This window comes from Muscardinus avellanarius, assembly GCF_963383645.1.
Source record: "Muscardinus avellanarius genome assembly, chromosome: 10".
Taxonomy (NCBI): Eukaryota; Metazoa; Chordata; class Mammalia; order Rodentia; family Gliridae; genus Muscardinus; species Muscardinus avellanarius.
This window is the reverse complement of record NC_137796.1, coordinates 74,126,869-74,145,905: the sequence shown is the minus strand read 5'-3', so window position 1 is coordinate 74,145,905 and position 19,037 is coordinate 74,126,869. Positions and strand designations below refer to the sequence as shown.

Here is a 19,037-nt window from a genome sequence, read left to right as displayed (position 1 = left end):
TGGGCTCACACCTGTGATCCTCCTGTCTCAGCCTTCTAAATGCTGGGATTATAAGCATGTGCCACCATGCTTGGCTTCAGCTTTTTTTTTGTTGTTGTTTTTAATTTGAAACAAGGTCTTGCTAAGTTGCTGAGAAACTCACCAAGTTGCTTTGGCTGATCTCAAACCTGTGATCCTCCTGTCTCAGCTTCCCAAGTACTGGGATTACAGGCGTGCACCACCGCACCCAGTTTCAACAATAAACTGTGAGTAACAGTGCCATTCTCCAGCCTCCTTTGTCTCTTTGACAGTCCTGCAAGGTGGATGTTACCTCTGTATTACAAAAGGGGAAACTGAGGCTCGGGTGTCAGGTACATGGCTCAGGACACAAAGCAAGGTGGTGGTGGAGCCAAGTCTGGCATCAGGCAAGGCCACCTTGCAGTCTCCAGCTTCGTCCAGCACGGATCAGCTGGACGGGTCCTGGGAGCCTGCCTCTGGGCCAGGCAAGGTTGGAGGAGATTAATCTACTTGGCCTGAGTTGACCCGCTCCGGGTGTGGAGGCTCTGGGGCAAGGCAGGGCCGAGCCTGAGGCCACAGAGCTGGCAGGAAGGGCTTGGCCTGGAGGTGGGTCAGGTGGGCGGGTGGACTTCTGGTGTGGGACAGGCAGTGGCCCCAACTCATCTCCTCCAGCCCTGTCTTTCTCCCTCAGCACAATCCAACCTGACTCCTGTGCAGGAGTCAGGCCCTTCGTTTCCATAACAACCAGATCCCGGCAGTAAAAATAGCAACTTATTTTTTATTCAACTTCTTTAGCTCAGGGAGAAAAAGAAAATCCATTTCTAGGCTTGCATTTCATCCTGGGGTCTCCTCTGGGGCTCTGCTTGGCTCACTGCCAAGACCTGTTTGAAGGTAGAGAGCAGCTGGGGGCCAGGAGGAGGCCCTGAGCCTTGGAAGGTCCTGTCCCAGCCTCCTGGGAGCCGCGGCTACCAGCAGCCCCTCTGAGCCTGGCCTGGCCTTCCCAGGAAGACAGAGGGCCATGTAGGGCCAGGCCACTGGAGGCCTCTCACCTTGGCAAAGCCAGCTGCGACCTTCCTGGGAGCTGGGGCTGAGGGCTGCGGGGAGGTGTGGCCGGTACCTGGGTCAGGGGTCCCAGAGCAGCTGAGCGCGAGGCCTGCTCTCCCTGGGTCGGGATGAGCTGTGAAATGCGGGGCTTGGCCTCGCCCGTGTCTGCTGGATTCCTGTCTCCTGGATATCTAAGAAATCACTGGCGTTTCTGAGAACTGTGTGTTGCTCAGAGTCCAGAGAACCGGACTCCAGCTTGGGTCCTGCCCCCACAGGCCACCTGCCCTTGGGAATGTCTCTGGCCTATCAGCCTCAGTTTCCCTCCTCCATACGAGGGGTAGGAGGTGATCGCTGGCAGCCGAGGCTGTCATTTTTAACCTTGACTCACACATATCTCCATCCCAGCCAGGACGGCAGATGCACGCAAATTACGTTAACAAAGTCTCGTGGACACGCCTCCCCATACGTGTGTACGAGCCTTCTGGTTGTTTCTTCCGCCTCATCTTCCTTATTTACTTATTTACTGGTACTGGGGATTGAGCCCAGGAACATTCTATCTCTGAGCTCTACCGCCAGCTCTATTTTTGAAACAGGGTCCTGCTAAGTTGCTGAGGCTGGCCTTGAACCTGCCATCCTTCTGTCTTAGCCTCAGAGTATATGTGTGCGCCACCACGCCTGGCTAGCTGCACGTCTTACTTGACTTAGTACCAAAGCCATCAGGCACGTAAGGCCGGGTACCACCACATGAGGTTGGTGGAGACGAGCAATTTGGGACCCACAGCTCTGCGGAGTCCTCCGCTCAGTGTCCCCAGCCCTTCTGTGAGCTGCCCACCCTGCCTGCTCCTCTGGCCCACACCAGCCAGTCCTTGACCCTGGTCATGCCAGCCTCGATCTCAGACTCTGGCCAAAACCTGATTCGTGGTCTTCTTTTCCTCTCTCTCCTTCTCCCTTGGCCTCCCCTCCTCCTGCCAAGTGGCACCAAGTCTCACCCATGGGGCCAGCCAAAGCCCAGGGCTCATTCTTGGTTGTTCCTCCTCCTCCTCCTCCTCCTCCTCCTCCTCCTCCTCCTCCTCCCCCTCCTCTTCCTCCATTTTTCCAGGGGATTGAGTTAGGGGGGCAGTCTATATCTGAGCCACACCCCCAGCCCTTCCAGTTCCCACAATGATGGATGTGAGTGCCCGCCCTGGGCCCGGCCTTTGGAAGGCGCAGATGGAGGAAGTGGAGTCTTTGTCTTGGCTTCTTGTTCTAACTCCCTTGGAGCAGAGGGTGCAGGTGGGATGTCTTCCCAGTGTGCAGGAGAATCTCTAACAGAAACGTGGTTATAAAAAGAAACAGAGCTGGGTGCAGTGGTGCACAGCTGTAATCTAGTGTTTGGGGGGCTGAGACAGAAGGATTGCATGTTGGAGGCCAGCCTCATCAGCTTAAGGAGACTTCCAGCAACATAGGGGGACCCTGTTTTAAAATAAGAGTGAAAAAGGGCTGGGTGTGGAGCTCAGGGTAGAATGCCTCATTCAATTCTCAGGAAGGAAGGAAGGAAAGAAGGGAGGGAGGAACTATTTTTCCCCTCCTTTTTTTCCATACTGGGGATGGAATCCAGGGCTACCTCCGAGCTACATCCCCAGCCCTATTTTTTTTTTTTTTTTTTGGAAACAGAGTCTGAGTTGCAAAGGGCCTCACTAAGTAGCTGAGGCTGTCGGCGAACCGCGATCCTCCTGTCTCAGCCTCCCGAATGCTGGGATTACGAGCGTGCGCCACCACGCCCGGCTAGGGACTGGGATTGGGGAAGGGAAGGAAGGCCAGGAGGAAGAAGAGGCCTTCCCCTCAATTTGGGAACCAGTCCTTGGGTCCCCCCAGGTGGTGACATTTCTTCCACATCGCATCTTTCTCCAGCCGCCACCGAAGATGTCAAGCTTTCTATCAGATTATTGGTGTTCCAGAGCCGGCCCGCCGGCCACAGGCCCCTAAGGGAGAAAGTTGGATTTTGTAGACACTCCGGGGTAGGGCCAAGGGGCAGGTCCCGGGCACGCCTGAACCCCGCAAGCAAATGCCAACGCCTCGGCCTCTGGGTGAGGAGGGTCCCGGCCACACCGTCCCGGGGCGGAGGGTCCCGCGGTGCTTCCCAGGGGTGCGGACGGAGGCGCCTCCCCGGCCGGAGCCAGGGTAGCCCTGGCGGCCGCCCGCGGGCTGAGCGGCGGAGGACGGGCAGGGCCCCTGGGCTCGCAGCCGCGGGGTCTGGCGCGGGCCATCTTCTGGCCGAGGGCTCTCGGGGGGGGCCCAGGCCACCCAGCTCCCCGCCGGGCAGAGGGAGGGGCCGCCGGAGCGCTGGATGGGCGGCGCGCCCCGGGCCCCCGCCCCCCGCGCCACCCTCTGCCGGGGCTTCGGCGGCGGCTCCGGCGCCTGCGGCTCCGCCGGGCTCGGGCTCCGCGCCCCCGGCCCGCGCTCCCACCTGCTGCGCCCCGCGCCCCTGGGCTCGCCGAGTCCCCGAGCGGAGGAGCCGGCGCCGGGCGCGGATGGAACCGGCGCGATGTTCGCCCCCCGGCTGCTGGATTTCCAGAAGACGAAATACGCCAGGTGAGCCGGGGGCGCAGCGCGGGGGCGAGGCTGGGGCGCCAGGGCCCCCGCCCCCTGGAGTTGGTAGATGGCTCCTGTGGTCGGCCGGAAAAAATCCAGAAACAGACAGCATCGACTTTGAAATTGAATGGTGTTCGCACCCCGATTTTGCCCCCTAGACTCGGCGCCTCCTCCCTATTGGGGCGCCCTTAAGCGAGCCGCTTCATCTCCCTGAACCCCGGTTCCTACGTTTGCTAAACGGGGATCGTGAGAGTCCCCATCTCTAGGGGCCCCCCGAGGATTAAGTGAGATAATCCTTAGGAAGTGCTCTGTGCTGAGCCAGAGCTGGGCAGTTTCTCGTCTCTGTGGGGCGCTGTAGTTAATGATAAAAGGCATCTGTGTGCACCCCCTAGGTCCACCCACACCACTCTGTCCTCCCACATAGCAAGGCGGAGGAATGGGCAAGCGCTGTTTTCAGGCAGGGAAACCAAGCCCTGGTCTTTTATGTGAGGCGGGGGGGCTTGGGGGTTGAACCCAGGAGCATTCTACCTCCGACCTGCACCCCAAGCCCTATTTTTTTTTTTTTGGTGGAACTGGGGGTGAAACCCAGGGGCCTTCTTCCTCCAGGCTATACTCCAAGGCCTATTTTATATTTTATTTGGAAACAGGGCCTCAGTAAGATGTTGAAAGCTTCACTAAGTAGCTGAGACTGGCTTCGAACCTGCATGATCCCCCTGTCTCAGCCTCCCAAGTAGAGGGAACTATTTTATTTTTATTTTGAAACAGGGTCTTGCTAGGTTGGGAGTCTCATTGCCTGTCGAGGCTGTTCTCGAACCTGCAATCTTCCTGTTTCAGTCTCCTAAGTACTGGGGTTACAATGCCATCAGCGGGGCTGACACCCTAGTCTTAAAGTGTGACTCCGGGGTCCCCGCTGACCCCTGCTTCTTTTGTAGAATGGCAGTGACAGTCCCACCCATTACTGAGCAGACAGGCAGGTTGAGGGGTAGGGGGCTACAGTTAGGAAATTTTCTTAAGATTTTGTTGGGAGCACTCTTGCTTGATAGCTGGCATGTAAAACATCTCCTCCGTCTCTGGCAGTCTCCCGGGTCTTCAGGGAGCCTCTGCCCTGGGCCTCCATGCAGGGGTCCCTTCTCCATCCATCGCTTTTCATCCTTCCTGGGTTCAGGACTCTGCCCTCATGGGCGGAGTGGCAGGTGCATGGCGTCCCCATCTATGGTGAATTTGAGATGCACAGGTGTCATTGTCCCATCACATCAGTGGCTCGCCACCTCCGGGCAGATGTTGAGAGCTGACGTCCATAAAGTCTCTGAATTTTGTCCGGCCTGCACAGCTGGAGCACAGAGGGACAGGGGTAGGGTGGCCGGGTCCAGGGTAGGGTGGGCTGGTGATAGCATTGGAGGGACTTGAGAGCGATTCCTGGGGATTTGCTCTTGGCCGGGTGGTGGGAGGGGCTGGTGGTGCCCATCTATCTTTTGTGGAGTGGGCACTTGGACTTTCAGAAGCTTGTTCTCAAGAGGCCTGAGTGCCGACTTGAGACGAGAGTGGGTGGGGTGTTCTCTGGGAGGGGAGAAGCCCCAGGTCAAGGCTGCAGATGTGGACGTGCTGCAAAGGAGCTTGGAGGACTGTGCAGTGGGTCCTCGCCCGCTGTGTGATCTCTGGGAGGTGCCTCAACCTCTCTGGAGGTTGATCTGGAAAGACAGGAGAGTTGGTCTAACTGATTTTTAGGTTTGAGCTCAGGTACTGCCCCCCTCTGTCTGGAATAGGGCCCTGCAGTTGGCCTGGGGCTGGATCATGGGCTTCTGGGTCCCTGAGATCAGGGGCCCATGTAGCTTCTATGGGCTGTGAGGAAGTGGATCCCATTGATTAGGACTTTGTGGACCTGAAAGTTCCACTTCTAATTCCATTGATTAGAACTGAATCTGGACTAGTATATTTCCTTCCTCATTGTGCTTCTTTACTACAGGTCAGTCCACAAATTAAGTATTTAATAAAAGCTTCTTACTGAAGAAGTTGAGGGGTGTAGCCCAGTGCCATCTGTTAGAAACCTAAGAACTACAGATGTAATTCAAATTTTTTGGTAGTCATTCATTTTAATGCTTGCCTAATATCTCATTTCATTATCCTAAGGAGATAAAGAGGAACAGCTGATGTTCATTTTGGACTACATTTTAGTTAATTCTTCATACGTAGAACACTGTGATTTCAACGTGTAATCAAGCTGGAACAAATTATTCATGAGATATTTTTGTCTTTTCTTCCCCCACCACAAGTCTTCGACATCTGTTGTGCATTTTACACTTCCAGCCCAGCTGAATCTGGACTAGCATATTTTAAGTGTGTGGCAGCCACATGTGGCTAGTGTCTACCATACTGGATAGCACAATATTATCCTCCTGGCGAGAGATGGGCGTTCCTAACTAAATGCAGTGTGATACCGTAAACAGTGCAGCCCCTCTCTGAGCCTGTTTCTCAATGGATGGTTGGAACTCTTAAGTTGGAACCCAGAGTCCTTGATATAAGTAGCCATCTGGTCACCTAAAATGGTCTTTTGACATTAAGAAACATATTCATCCTGAAACTATTGGAATGAAGATGGTGTGGTCTTGGTGCCGAGCTAAGCAAATTAAACCAATGGAGCAGAATAGAGAGGTATTTTCTATATGCAGTTCCAGACATCTGAAGACATTTAATTTTTGACAAAAGTGGCATTTCTGATCAATCCAGGTAAGGATGGTATATTGAATAAATGGTGCTGAGATAACTGCTTATCGAAGCAATGAACCTGGAGCCCTACCTCACACCATTCAGAAAAGGCATTTCTAGTTGGGTTGGATATTCAGAAGTGATACTTAAAAACTTGAAGGCTTTTAGAACACACACACAAAATAACTTTTGGACCTTAGGATAAATAAAGACTTCTGAAGGCACATAAAGTACAGACCATAGGGTAAACTAAACTACACTTAAAATTCAGAGTTCCTATTCATCAAAAAAAAAATGCCATGAAGAAAGTAAAAGACAAGCCACACACTTGAAGAACACACTTGCAATTTGTTTGGTCAATGAGCAGTTGATCACTAAAATATATAAAGAACCACAATAAGAAAAAGATAACCCAAGCTAGGCACGATGTAATGCCAGTATGTGGGAGGCTGTGACAGGAGGATTATGCAGGTTCTAGGCTAGCTTCAGCCACTTAGACAAACCCTCAGCAAGACCCTATTTCAAAATTAAAAATAAAAAGGGTTGAGAGTGTAGCTCAGAAGTAGAATGCCTATGGGTTCAACATATATATATAATATATATATATATATCATATATTATATATAATATATATATATATCCCAATATAAAATGTGAAGGACAGGAACAAGCTTCCTGGAAGAGAAGTGTCCAAGAGATTTCTTGGGAGAGAAAACACAAATGATAAGAATATGAAATCTGCTTACTCTCCTTAATCAAAAGAATGTAAAATGAGATACCATTTTGATATTCAGCATACAAGAAGCCCAACAGTCCTACTATCACTACTTTGGAAAACACACTATCTCAAAAAGTTGGCACAGCCATGTCCTAAGACCCGGCCATCGTCTTCTGCATTTCTGCCCACGCACACGGAGGGCAATGGATAGACTGTCCTCTGCAACGTGGTTCATGGTGAGACCTGGAGACACCCTCCGAGCCCCTCACTGGTAGAATGGATGTATTGTGCATCTATACAACCAAAAAGCACCCAGCAATAAAAAACAAACCCCAGCTGCAGGCCACAGTGTGGATAAAGCCCACAGGTATGCTCAGCAGTAGCAAGATACACAAGAAAGTGTGAATGCAATCATGCCCCACTGAAAAACAGGAAAAACCACTGGTGTTGAGGAATGCCTAGGAAAGCGTGCAAAAGGCTGTCTGAGGTGAACTGGAAGGAAGAGAGAGGTCTGTTATCTATGGTTCAGGTGGGGTTTGTCTCTGCCAGAACACACATTGACACTGACCACCGTCATGACAGTGTTGGGGAAGGCGCTCTTTACGAGGGCATCAGATCAGATCTTCTGATGGATTATTCCTTTGCCCTGGTGAACGAGTCCTTGCTCTCCAGGGGCTCCGGATTAATTATTTTGAGAGCAGGTTGTTATAAAGTGAGGCTGCGCCGGGCGTGGTGGCGCACGCTTGTAATCCCCGCACTTGGGAGGGTGAGACAGGAGGATCGCTCAGGTTCGAAGCCAGCCTCAGGTGGCTTAAGAGACCCTGTTTCCAAATAAAATATAAAATAGGTCTGGGAGTGTAGCCCAGAGGTAGAAGCCCCTGGGTTCCATCCCCAGGACCACCAAATAAAAAAAAAAAAGTGAGGCTACTCTCGGGTGTGTATCTTCTATATGCACCTGCTTATCCCGGTTCTTCCTGCCAAGAGCTAAAGCAGGAACTGGCACACTGCTCTTGGACTTCCCAGCCTCCAGAACCGTGATCCAGAATAAACTTCTATTCTTTGTAAATTACCTGGTCTCCAGTATTCAGTTATAGCAACAGAAGGTGGGCTAAGGCAAGGCTGAAATGAAGAAGTACACACAGCACTTCTGGGGCCTGGCCATGTTCTGTTTATTCTCAGGAGGAAAAGCAAGCTGGAATGTTTGTGTCTCATGAGGTAGACGCTGACAATGTCCTGTGCACAAGACTTACTCCTACGGCCACACCCGGCCGAGGAGGCTGGGAATATAGCCCCACTGTCTGTTCCCTGCTGTACCACACCCTCTCCCCCAGCATGCCCAGAACAGCTGTGGGCATCTGAGTAGGCACCAGCAAAACCTATCACATGAACTCGGCTGTGTGATATTGGACAGATGAATAGACCTCTGAAGAGGCCAGTCTCCTTCCTTGCCTAATGCAATGTGACTTTATTTTCATTTTAATTTTTGGTATTAGGACTGAACCCGGGAGCATTCCACCCCTGAGTTCTATCCCCAGCCCTATTTTTTTTTAAACAGGGTCTCACTTAGTTCTGAGGCTGGCCTCAAATCTGAGATCCTCCTGTCTCAGCTCCCCAAGTGCTGGGATTGTAGGCGTGCACCACTGAGCCTGGCTGAGTAGGGGCAATTCTAAATCCCTGCTTGTTTTGCCCAAGGTCTGAGAGTGAATGGAGGGCTTCACATCTTTGGCTCTTCTTTGAGCTTCTGTCTCCCACGCTAATGTCTCTGATGCCAGCCAGCGCCACGGCGGTGCCAACCAGAGGGGTAACAGCGCTCCTAAAAACTGCAAGTGTCGCCCACGCCGCTCCCTCTCCCCACAAGAAGCAGGGTTCAGATTGGATTTGGAGGGCTCCAGCTGCACACACATGGGCAGGGACAAGCAAGGCTCTCAGAACACGCTGTCTGCAGGCTAGCCTCCTTTATTCAGCCACTTCCCGGGGCCCCAGACATCTGTGGGGCGGGAGCAAGCACCTCCTGTCTTTTCTCTTACCTAATCTCCTCTGTGCTCAAATCCTCCCACCTGCAAAGCCCGCTGTTGCTCATCCCACAAATCCGCACAGTTTGGGTGTAGTTGTCTTTTTCATGATGTTGCCACGATTGTAAAATACGCATAATTTACCGCTTAGCCATTTTTAAGTGAACAGCTCGGTGGCATTAAACACAGCTACTTTGTGGAGCCATGGTCACCGTCCACCTCCCCAACTCTCTTTTTCCCAAAGGGAAAATCTGTCCCTGGTAACACCAACCTCCCATCCCCTTCCCAGCCCCTGCCTCCTACCACTCTATCTCCTGTCCCTGTGTTACTGGGGATTGAACCCACGGCCATTCTACTTCTGAGCCACACACCCCAACCCTATTTTATTTTTTTTATTTTATAACAGGGTCTTACTAAGTTGCTGAGGCTGGCTTTGAACCTATGATCCTCCTGTCTCAGCCTCCCAAGTATTAGGATTATTGGTGTGTGCTACCATACCTGGCTCATTTACCTATTTATTATAAAGGAGGGTATTCTAAAGGGTGCAGATGAATAGCCAGATGAAGAGGTGCACAGGGCAAGGCCCCGAGTACAGGAACCTCTGTCCCTGCAGAATTGGAATGTGCCAATGGTGGGTAAGTATCACTCACTTGGAAGCGCTCATTGTCCAATGCTTTTCTGCAGCCTTCTGAATGCTCTTGGCTAAGTCACTGGTCATTACAGACTGCACTGATACCCTAGCTTCTCTCCTCCCCTTCTAAGTTCAGCTTGGGCTGAAAGTTTCCACCAATCCACCCTTAATTACAGGGCTGGCTCCTCTGGAGATGGACCCCTTCCTGAAGATAACCAGAGATAAGAGGCTCATCCTTAGCAGGAACCAGGTCTTCAGGTCTGGCTGGGAGGGGCTTGCTGTGGATAATCAATGATGAGGGTTTTAGGAGGGATCCAGTGATGACCAAATAGAGACTTTTTGTTCTGTTCCAGCATCACAGGTGACATCCAGTGCTTGTTAGAAATATAGAATCTTGCCGGGCGTGGTGGCGCACGCTTGTAATCCCTGCACTTTGGAGGCGGAGACAGGAGGAGCGCGCAGGTTCGAAGCCAGCCGTGCTGGCTTAAGAGACCCTGTTCCAAAAAAAAAAAAAATTGGTCTGGGAGTGTAGCCCGGAGGTAGAAGGGCTTCCGGGAACCCCAGTACCACACACACACAAAAAAAGACAGAAATACAGAATCTTGGCAGGCGTGCTGGCGCATGCTTGTAATCTCTGCACTGGGGAGACAGAGACAGGAGGATCGCGCAGGTTCGAAGCCAGCCTCAGCTACTGAGTGAGGCTCTTAGCAACTTAGTGAGACCCTGTTTCCAAATAAAATATAAAATAGGTCTGGGAGTATAGCCTGGAGGTAGAAAGCCCCTGGGTTCCACCCCAGTACCACCAAAAAATAAAAAAATAAAAAAATAAAGAATCTTGGGCTCCAACTTAGAACTGTTGAGTCAGAATAATTCTTCCCCTCCTCTCCCACCCTCCTCCTTTATATTGGGAATCGAACCCAGGGACATTCTGCCTCTGAGCTATACCCCAGCTCTTTTATTTTTAATTTTGAGGTAGGGTCTTGCTAAGTTTCTGGGGTGTCTTGCTAAGTTGCTGAGGTCAGTCTTAAGCCTGTGATACTCCTGGATCAGCCACCCAGCCAGAATCTTCATTTTCATAAGATTTCTCGGTGACCTGTGTACATGACAGTTTGAGGTGTGCTGATCTAAAGGACAGATTTGGGGACAGAGTCCCTCTTATTGAAATAGGGTGATTCTGCCAAAATATTTCCCTAATCAAATCATCAGATAAATAACACACCTGCCACCATCCTTTCCTGTGCTAAGGACAGACATCACTAGTCCACTACGGAATTATCAATCATCCATCCCACTCAGCACAGAGGGAGTGCAGATTCTTCAATGTGACACTCCCAGTGGATGGGGTAGCATATCAATAACATAGTGAGGGCCATGCAGTAAGAACCATGGACCCAGGTTTGTGTATGTTAACTGCTCATTTCCCAAGTTGTGCGAGTTTTGTTCTTACTAACTGCCCACACAATAATGATACCTCCCATTTATTGACTCTCCGGTACATTCTGGACCCTGCTCTGGGCATTACGTACCTTGGTCCTCATCAATTCCAGGCCTTGCCAAAGACACACAACAGCCCATCTTACAGATAAGGATGCCAAGGCCGAGAGAGAGAGAGAGAGAGAGAGAGAGAGAGAGAGAGAGAGAGAGAGAGAGAGACGGACAGACAGAGCCAGTCTGCACTGGGTCTGAGGTCATGCTGCTGCAGCCCTGAGGCCCTGGTGGATCACACAGATCAACCAGCGGGATCACCAGAGGGCAAAAGGGCTCTTTCTGGGGATCCTGTGGCCCTGATGTTAATCATTACCACTTCTGTTCAGTCTGTAGCTGGGAGCGGGGCAGCAGGGGGAGGGGAGGGAGGGTGACTCATTCTGTGATTATGTTTCACCTCAGTGAGGACAACCAAGTACACACTCACTGTCCTCACCTGCACACTTGGGGACACCAAACATAAGTCTTTATCCATCGTGCTTATTATGCCAATAACTGCCGAGTGCCTGTAACTTGCCCGTCAGGGTCCTAGGTGCTGGGAGTCAGGCTGAGCAAGGCAGGGAGTCAGGCTGAGCAAGGCAGGCCCCTGTTCTTGCCCAAACAGGGATCATGATGCCTTCCTCGGAGCCTTAGGGAGATGGTGTGAGGAGATGCACGTACAGTGGCATACAGTAGGTGCCAACTAAGTGATGGGCCCAGACTGTGCGGCGCAGGGGGTGGTTGCTGCTGCGCCTTGCCGGGGAGCTGTCCTTTCAGCACCAGTAGGTCATGGCTCATTGCTCCCTTTATTTATTTGTATTGTTTATTCATTCATTTATTTATTTGTACTAGGGTTTTACCCCCAGGGGCATTCCACCCCTGAATGATACACCAGCCATTTTTATTTTTTATTTTGACACAGGGTCTTGCTAAGTTGTCGAAGTTTGCCTCAAACCTGCTCTCCTCTCCTGTCTTAGGCACCCAAGTACTGGGATTACAGGCCACCGCGCTAAGCTGCTCCCTTTATTTTTAAATTTTTGTAATTAAAAAAAATTTTTTTGCGGTACTGGGGATGTGATCCAGGGGCATTCTACCTCCAAACTACACCCCCAGCCCTATTTGTGTGTGGGTGTGGGTGTGGTACTGGGGGTGGAACCCAGGGGCTTTTCTACCTCTGGGCTATACTCCTAGACCTATTTTATACTTTATTTGGAAACAGGGTCTCACTAAGTTGCCAAGAGCCTCATTAAGTAGCTGAAGCTGGCTTCGAACCTGTGCGATCCTCCTGTCTCAGCCTCCCGAGCACGGGGATTGCAAGTGTGCACCACCATGCCCATCAGCCCTATTCTTTATATATATATATATATATATATATATATATATATTTTAGTTTGAGATGGGTCTCACTGAGTTGTGGAGGGTCTCACTAAGTAGCTGAGGCTGGCTGTGAACCGTGATCCTCCCATCCCAGCCTCCCAAATGCTGGGATTACAAGTGTGCACCACCACCCCCGGCTTATTCTTTTTTTATATATTGGGGATCGAACCTGGGGGCATTCTACCTCCGAGCCAACACCCCCAGCCTTTTTAATTTTGAAAGTCTCACTAAGTTGCCGAGGCTGGCTTTGCACCTGCAGTCCTCCTATCTCAGCTTTCCAAGTGCTGGGATTACAGTGTGCGTCACTGCCCTCGGCTCCTCCCTTTATATTTTTGAGATGAGATCTTGCTGTGTCGCAGAGGCTGGTCTCTAACACCTGGGCTCAAGACATCCTCTGGCCTCTGCCTCCCGAAAAGCTGGGCTCACAGGGGAGCACCACACAGGGGAGCACCACCACAGCTGGCTCGCTCCTCCTTGACCAAAGAGCTGAACTGAGAAATGTGCAGGGTGAAATGGGGATTAGATCTGTCTGGAAGCCCTCTGCCACCCAGGCACAGCCCACCCTCCAGCTTGGTCTAAGCCCAGGGCCTCCCTGGCACTCAACTCTGTGGGAGTGAGCAGGGGCGCTGCTGCTGGGAGCAGAGTGGGCTGGGGCTGTTCAGACCCCCAAGCCCCCGAGGAGCTCATGTGTTCTGGTGTGTGTGGCCATCCCAGACTTGGGCACACTCCACAGCTGGCTAGTTGGCTCATCCATTCATTTGGAAGCCTCCTTTGGAGCCGGGGGCTAGGGGGAGGCGGATGAAGAGCTACCCCCCACCACGCCCCAGAAGTGAATGGCCTGGGGCAGGACTCAGTCTCCTAAGGATACCATGAGAAGAAATGTGCAGGAATTTAGGTACGAGTTCTGTTCAAATTCAGGAGGGGCTTGGGAGTTAATTTAGAACTTTCAGTTATAAATAAAAGAAACCCCAGCTGGTTGTGGTGGTGTGTACCTGCAATCCTAGTACTTGGAAGGCTGAGGACTTGCAGGTTCGAGGCCAGCCTCAGCAACTTAGCAAGACCCTAAGCAACTTAATGAGACCCTGTTTCATAATTTTAGAAGGGACTGGGGGTGTAGCTCTGAGGTAAAGTGCCACTGGGATCAATCCTTAATACCTTAAAAAAATGAGAGGGAGAGATGCTGGATGAACCTGGAGGAGCCACAGAGCCAGACGGTCCTTCAGAGCAAACAGGGGTTTTCAGGGCCACTAGTGCAGTGGAGCGAGGGAAAGAGGCTCAGCTAGAGGGCGGCCATGGAGGGCTGAAGTGCCCGGATGCTCAGGAAGTGTGGCCACAGCATGGGTAGTGGAGGCTGCAGTGGAGAGGGCTTGCCCAGCAGCTCCATGTTCTCTGGGCTGTGCAGGGCCGCTGAGGGCACCACGATTGGGCTTCTGGAGAGGAGCCAGCGGTTGGTGGCCATCTCAGGGGCCTGCAGGCTGAGGCCCAGGGTGGCGCTTCCTGGGATTTGAGGAGCCACAGGATCTGGTGTGGTCTGGAGACCCTGAAGAATCACGTGGGCATGTCAAGCTGCCTTCCTCCAATCTCTCAGGGGGCTCTGCCGAATGAAATGAAACCAAAATCCGGAGATATAGCCTTTAAAAAGGAGGATATTCTGTTGGGCGTGGTGACGCACTCCTATGATCCCAGTACTTGGAAGGCTGAGACAGGAGTACCACAGGTTCGAGGGCAGTCTCAGCAAGGAGTGAGACTCATCAATCTAGTGAGACTCTGTTTCCAAATAAAAATAAAACAGAGTGTTGCTTAGAGGTATAATGCCCCTGGATTCCATCCCAGGACAAAAAAAAAAAAAAAGTTTAAAAAACTTAGCTGAAGATGGTAAGAGTAGCAAAGGATTTATTATGTGATGGGGGGAAAAAAGGAAAATGAGTATCTCTGCATTATTATTATTATCAAATTGTCTCAGCCTATTTGGGTTGCTATTACAAAATACCAAGAACCTAGTAGCTTATAAACAACAGAAATGCCAGGCATGGTGGTACACATCTGTAACCCCAGTACTTGGGAAACTGAAACAAGAGGATCACAGGTTCTAGGCCAGCCGCAGCCACTTGGCAAGTCCTTTAGCAACTTAGCAAGATTCTGTTTAAAAATAAAAAAATAAAAATAGCCGAGGATGTAGCTTGGCAGTAGAATGCTCCTGGGTTCAAGCCCTAGTCCCCCTCCACCCACCCCAAAAAAACCCACAGAAATTTCTTTCTCAAAGTTTCAGAAGGGGCACGTCTCAGACCCAGGTCCCAACATGATCAGACTCTGTCTAGGTTGCAGATGGCAGAAAGAGGGCAAGAGAGCTCTCTGGCATTTTTCTTTTCTTTCTTTTTTTTTTTTTTTTTTGTGGTACTGGGAGTGGAAACCAGAGGCTTTCTACCTCCAGGATATACTCTCAGACCTATTTTTTATATTTTACTTGGAAAGAGGGTCTCACTAAGTTGCTGAGAGCCTCACTAAGTAGCTGAGGCTGGCTTTGAACCTGTGTGATCCTCCTGTCTCAGCCTCCCAAGCGCGGGGATTACAAGTGTGCGCCACCACGCCCGGCTTCTGGCATCTTTTTATAAGGGCACAAATCCCATTCATCCTAGCTCCACCCTCCTAACCTAATCACTCTCAGAGCCCCCTCCCCCATACTACCACTTTCAGGCTTGCAATCTAAGAATCTGGGGTGAATGGGACACAGACATCGAGTCCATCACACCAAGTCAGAGTTCATATTGGGATTTTTCTGATTGCCCCAAGAGCCGCCCCGCTTGTGTCCCCACCCTCCACGCACAGGTATTTCCTTGGATCCAGGATCCCACCTTCTTGGCTTGCTGTCTTCAGAACTCCTCCCCAGCACCCCTGTTTTTTTTAGGCCCTCACGTTTCTGAGGCATCCAGGCTGGTTGGTTTCTCCCCATAATGTTACCATTTAGTTTGGTAGTATTGTGTAGGGGGTGAGAGAGTATTTTGAGATTACACAAATATAATACTACTTTTTTGGTTTTAGAGATTGAATTTAGGGAAATTCTGCTTTGGAGCCATACCCACACACAGCCCTTTTTATATTTTATTTTGAAACAGGGTGTCACCGAGTTACTGAGGGTCTTGAAAAATTACTGAGACTGGCTCAAACCTGTCATCTTCCAATCTCAGCCTCTTAAGTACTGGGATTATAGTTGTGTACCACCATACCCACCCTCACATTACTTTTTTTTTTTGTGGTACTGGGGATGGAACCCAGGGCATTCTAGCTCTGAGCTACACCCCCAGTCCTATATTTTTTATTCTTTATTTTGAAACAGGGTCTCACTGAGTTGCAGAGGGCCTCACTAAGTAGCTGAGGATGTCTAAGAACCATGATCCTCCTGTCTCAGCCTCCCAAATGCTGGGATTACAAGTGTGCGCCACCACGCCCAGCTCTTGCATTACTATTAACTCTGAAAACTTTCATTCATGAGAGTATAAAGAATGGTATAATAAGCCTCTGGTTCTTGTACCCTAAAATGGACAATTACTAGCATTTCGCCATATTTGCCTAATCTCTTTCTTTGTTTTATCTCTAAGTGTCTGAAGCTGGGCGTGGTGGTGAATGGGATTTGTGCCCTTATAAAAAGATGCCAGAAGCTGGGCGTGGTGGTGCACGCTTGTAATCCCCGCGCTTGGGAGGCTGAGACAGGAGGATCCTGCAGGTTCGAAGCCAGCCTCAGCTGGTTTAAGAGACCCTGTCTCCAAATAAAATATAAAATAGGTCTGGGATTATAGCCCGGAGGTAGAAGGCCCCTGGGTTCCATTCCCAGTACCACCAAAAAAAAAAAAAAGCATCCATCTAAGTGTCTGAAGATAAATCCCCAGTGATATTACTTAGTTATACCTCCTTCACTGGCAAGGACAATTTCCTCCATGACCTCAGTACACGATCACTCTGATGGCTCTGGAAGTCATTGCTAGTGCTTTTGAGCACTTGAAATGTGCCTAGTGGGACTCAGGAACTTAATTTTGTGTGTGTGTGTGTGTGTGTGTGTGTGTGTGTGTGTGTGTGTGGTACTGGGGATGGAGCCCAGGGGCATTCTACCTCTGAGTAACACCCCCAGCCCTATTATATTTTATTCTTTATTTTGAAACAGGGTTTCACTGAATTGTAAAGGGCCTTACTAAGTAGCTGAGGCCGGCTTCGAACCTGCGCAATCCTCCTTTCTCAGCCTCCTAAATGCTGGGATTACAAGCGTGTGCCACCACGCCCAGCTCAGGAACTTAATTTAAAAAAAAATTGTCCCTGAAACATGAGGATCACGGATTAGAAGCCAGCTTCAGCAATTTAGCAAGACCTTCAGTAATTTAATGAGACTCTTTCAAAATAAGCCAGTCATGGTGACATATGCTTATAATTCAAGTATTTGGGAGGCTGAGGTAGGAGGATTGCAGGTTTGCAGCCAGCCTCAGAAACTTAGTGAGGCCGATTCAAAAAAAAAGGGGGGAGCTGGGGGTGTAGATCAGAGGTAGAATTCCCCTGAGTTCAATCCTCAATACCCACACACACATATACAAGAAGAAGAATGAGAAGGGAGGAAGGAAGAAAGGGAAGGAGGGAGGAAGGAAAGAGGGAGGGAAGGAAGGGTTAGGGGTATAGCTTGGAGGTAGACTGTCCCTGAATTCAATTTCCAGCTTCCCCCCAATTATTATTTATTCATTATTTTGAAACGGGGTCTCACTATAACCTTCCTGCCTTGGCCTTCCAAGAAGCTGGACTACAGGCATGCTTTCATTTATTTTTTAATGAATATATGCGATTAGCCACATGTGTCTGGTGGAATCCTTATTAGCGCAGCTTTATTGTACGGGTGCAGTTAGATTCAGGATTGACATTTGTAGCCAGAAAAGTAAGAAACCATAGACTATGTAGTGTATTTCTTAAACATCACACAGAACCTGCTTCTGGTGATGCTGGACTGATCAGTGGGTCCTGTGGGATAATCCTGGGGTGATGCTTTGCGCCCCCGGAGTATCCCGTTGCTCGGCAACCTCTCCCCCAGTGGTCTCCGTTGACACTGGGTATGGTCCTCTGAATCAATCGTTTCATTAGTGGTTGCAGCTTTGTGATTGCTCCAGATCCTCTCTTAATGAAGAGGACACCCCCTACACACACACACACACACACACACACACACACACACACACACAGCCTCTGCAGTCAGTATTCTCAAGTGATTGGCTCCAAGGGGCAGCCAAGCCAAGGTTTCATTTCTTTCCAAGAAAGGCCTCAGAGGGGATCGAATCAGTCAGTCTGGGTTTGGAGTGTGGCTATTCTTAGATGTGTGGCTAGGTTTCAGCTCTGTGAAGTGTGCGTGCATGTGTGTGTGTGTGTGTGTGTGGTGTTTGTGTGGGATGGAGTGGGGTATGTCTGTGCTATAGTGTGTGTATGCATGCCTGTGTGTGTGTGTGGTGTACAGTGTGGTGTAGTGTGTGTGTGTGTGGTGTGTGTATGTGGTGTAGTGTGCATGCATGTGGTGTGGTACGGTATGTGTGCAGTGTTGTGATGTCTGTGTGATGTGTATATGGCAGTGTGGTATGGTATGGTGTCTGTATGTGTGTGTGATGAGGTATGGTGTTGTGCATATATGTGCAGTGTGTTCTGTTGTATATATGTGTGCTGGTGTTTGTGTGTGGTGTGTATATGTGCAATGAGGGGTGTGGTAACTGTATGTGTGTTTTAGTGTGTATATGTGTGTGTGTGTATTTGACATGGTGTTGTGGTGTGCGTATATGTGAAGTATGGTGTGTGGTGGTATGTGGTGTGTGTGTGTGTGTGTGTGTGTGTGTGTGCATGAGTGTATTTATTTTGCCTGAAGCCTGTGGATCTTTGGTGGTACCCGGGTTTTGGCTGAGACAGCTGCATTGACCAGGAGCACTGGCCGGTTCTGCTCATGGTGGGTGCAGTTGGACTGGACCCGCTTTGGTGCGGCTGATACACAGAAATGTCCACTGCTCCATCCTGCCTGGCTGGTGCCTTTGGCCCTTGGCCAGGGGCTGGGCTGGGCTGTGGTGGGGTTGTGTGGTCTGAGGCCTCTGCAGGAGGGGCTGGTCCAGAACACACCTAGTCCCAATAGTGGGTGGGTGGGGGCTCTCCTGGTACCCCGTCTCTGGGCTGCGGTGCCCCGGGAGGCAGGGGACCTACTCATTCCCTTTGGAGTTCCTCCCAGTAGACTCCAGTTTGGCATCGTCTTAGCAGGGAGTCCTAGGTCCTGTCACTGTGAGGAGCTCACAGGGTGGAAAGCCATGCTGAGTCGGGGACGGGAACCTGCAGGGGCCTAGATGCGGCAGGAGGGAGCTTGGAGCCCACTTGCCCACAGCGCACTGGTTGGACAGGGTGTAGCCTGTTCCTTCTGGAACCAGCAGGAGGAGGACAGACACCCAACACCTGGGCAGCGCTGGCCGTGAGTGGTGAGGGACAGTGCTATAGGCCATGTCTTGGTGACAGAGCCCAAGAAGGG

General features: G+C 50.7%; 1 protein-coding gene across 2 annotated transcripts in view; it reads left to right on the top strand.

Annotated features, from left to right (window-relative positions):
- Positions 1-3,551: 3,551 nt before the first annotated feature.
- MMD2 (monocyte to macrophage differentiation associated 2) overlaps positions 3,552-19,037 on the top strand; it is a gene marked incomplete at both ends in the record, with an annotated part of 47,643 nt that continues 32,157 nt past the window's right edge. Inside the window, one exon of one of the 2 annotated variants that reach the window (XM_080704605.1) lies at positions 3,552-3,619. In XM_080704605.1, coding sequence (XP_080560731.1) covers positions 3,552-3,619 — 68 coding nt within the window. The remainder of the gene's footprint in view (positions 3,620-19,037) is intronic. The other variant, XM_080704606.1, reaches the window with a different exon arrangement.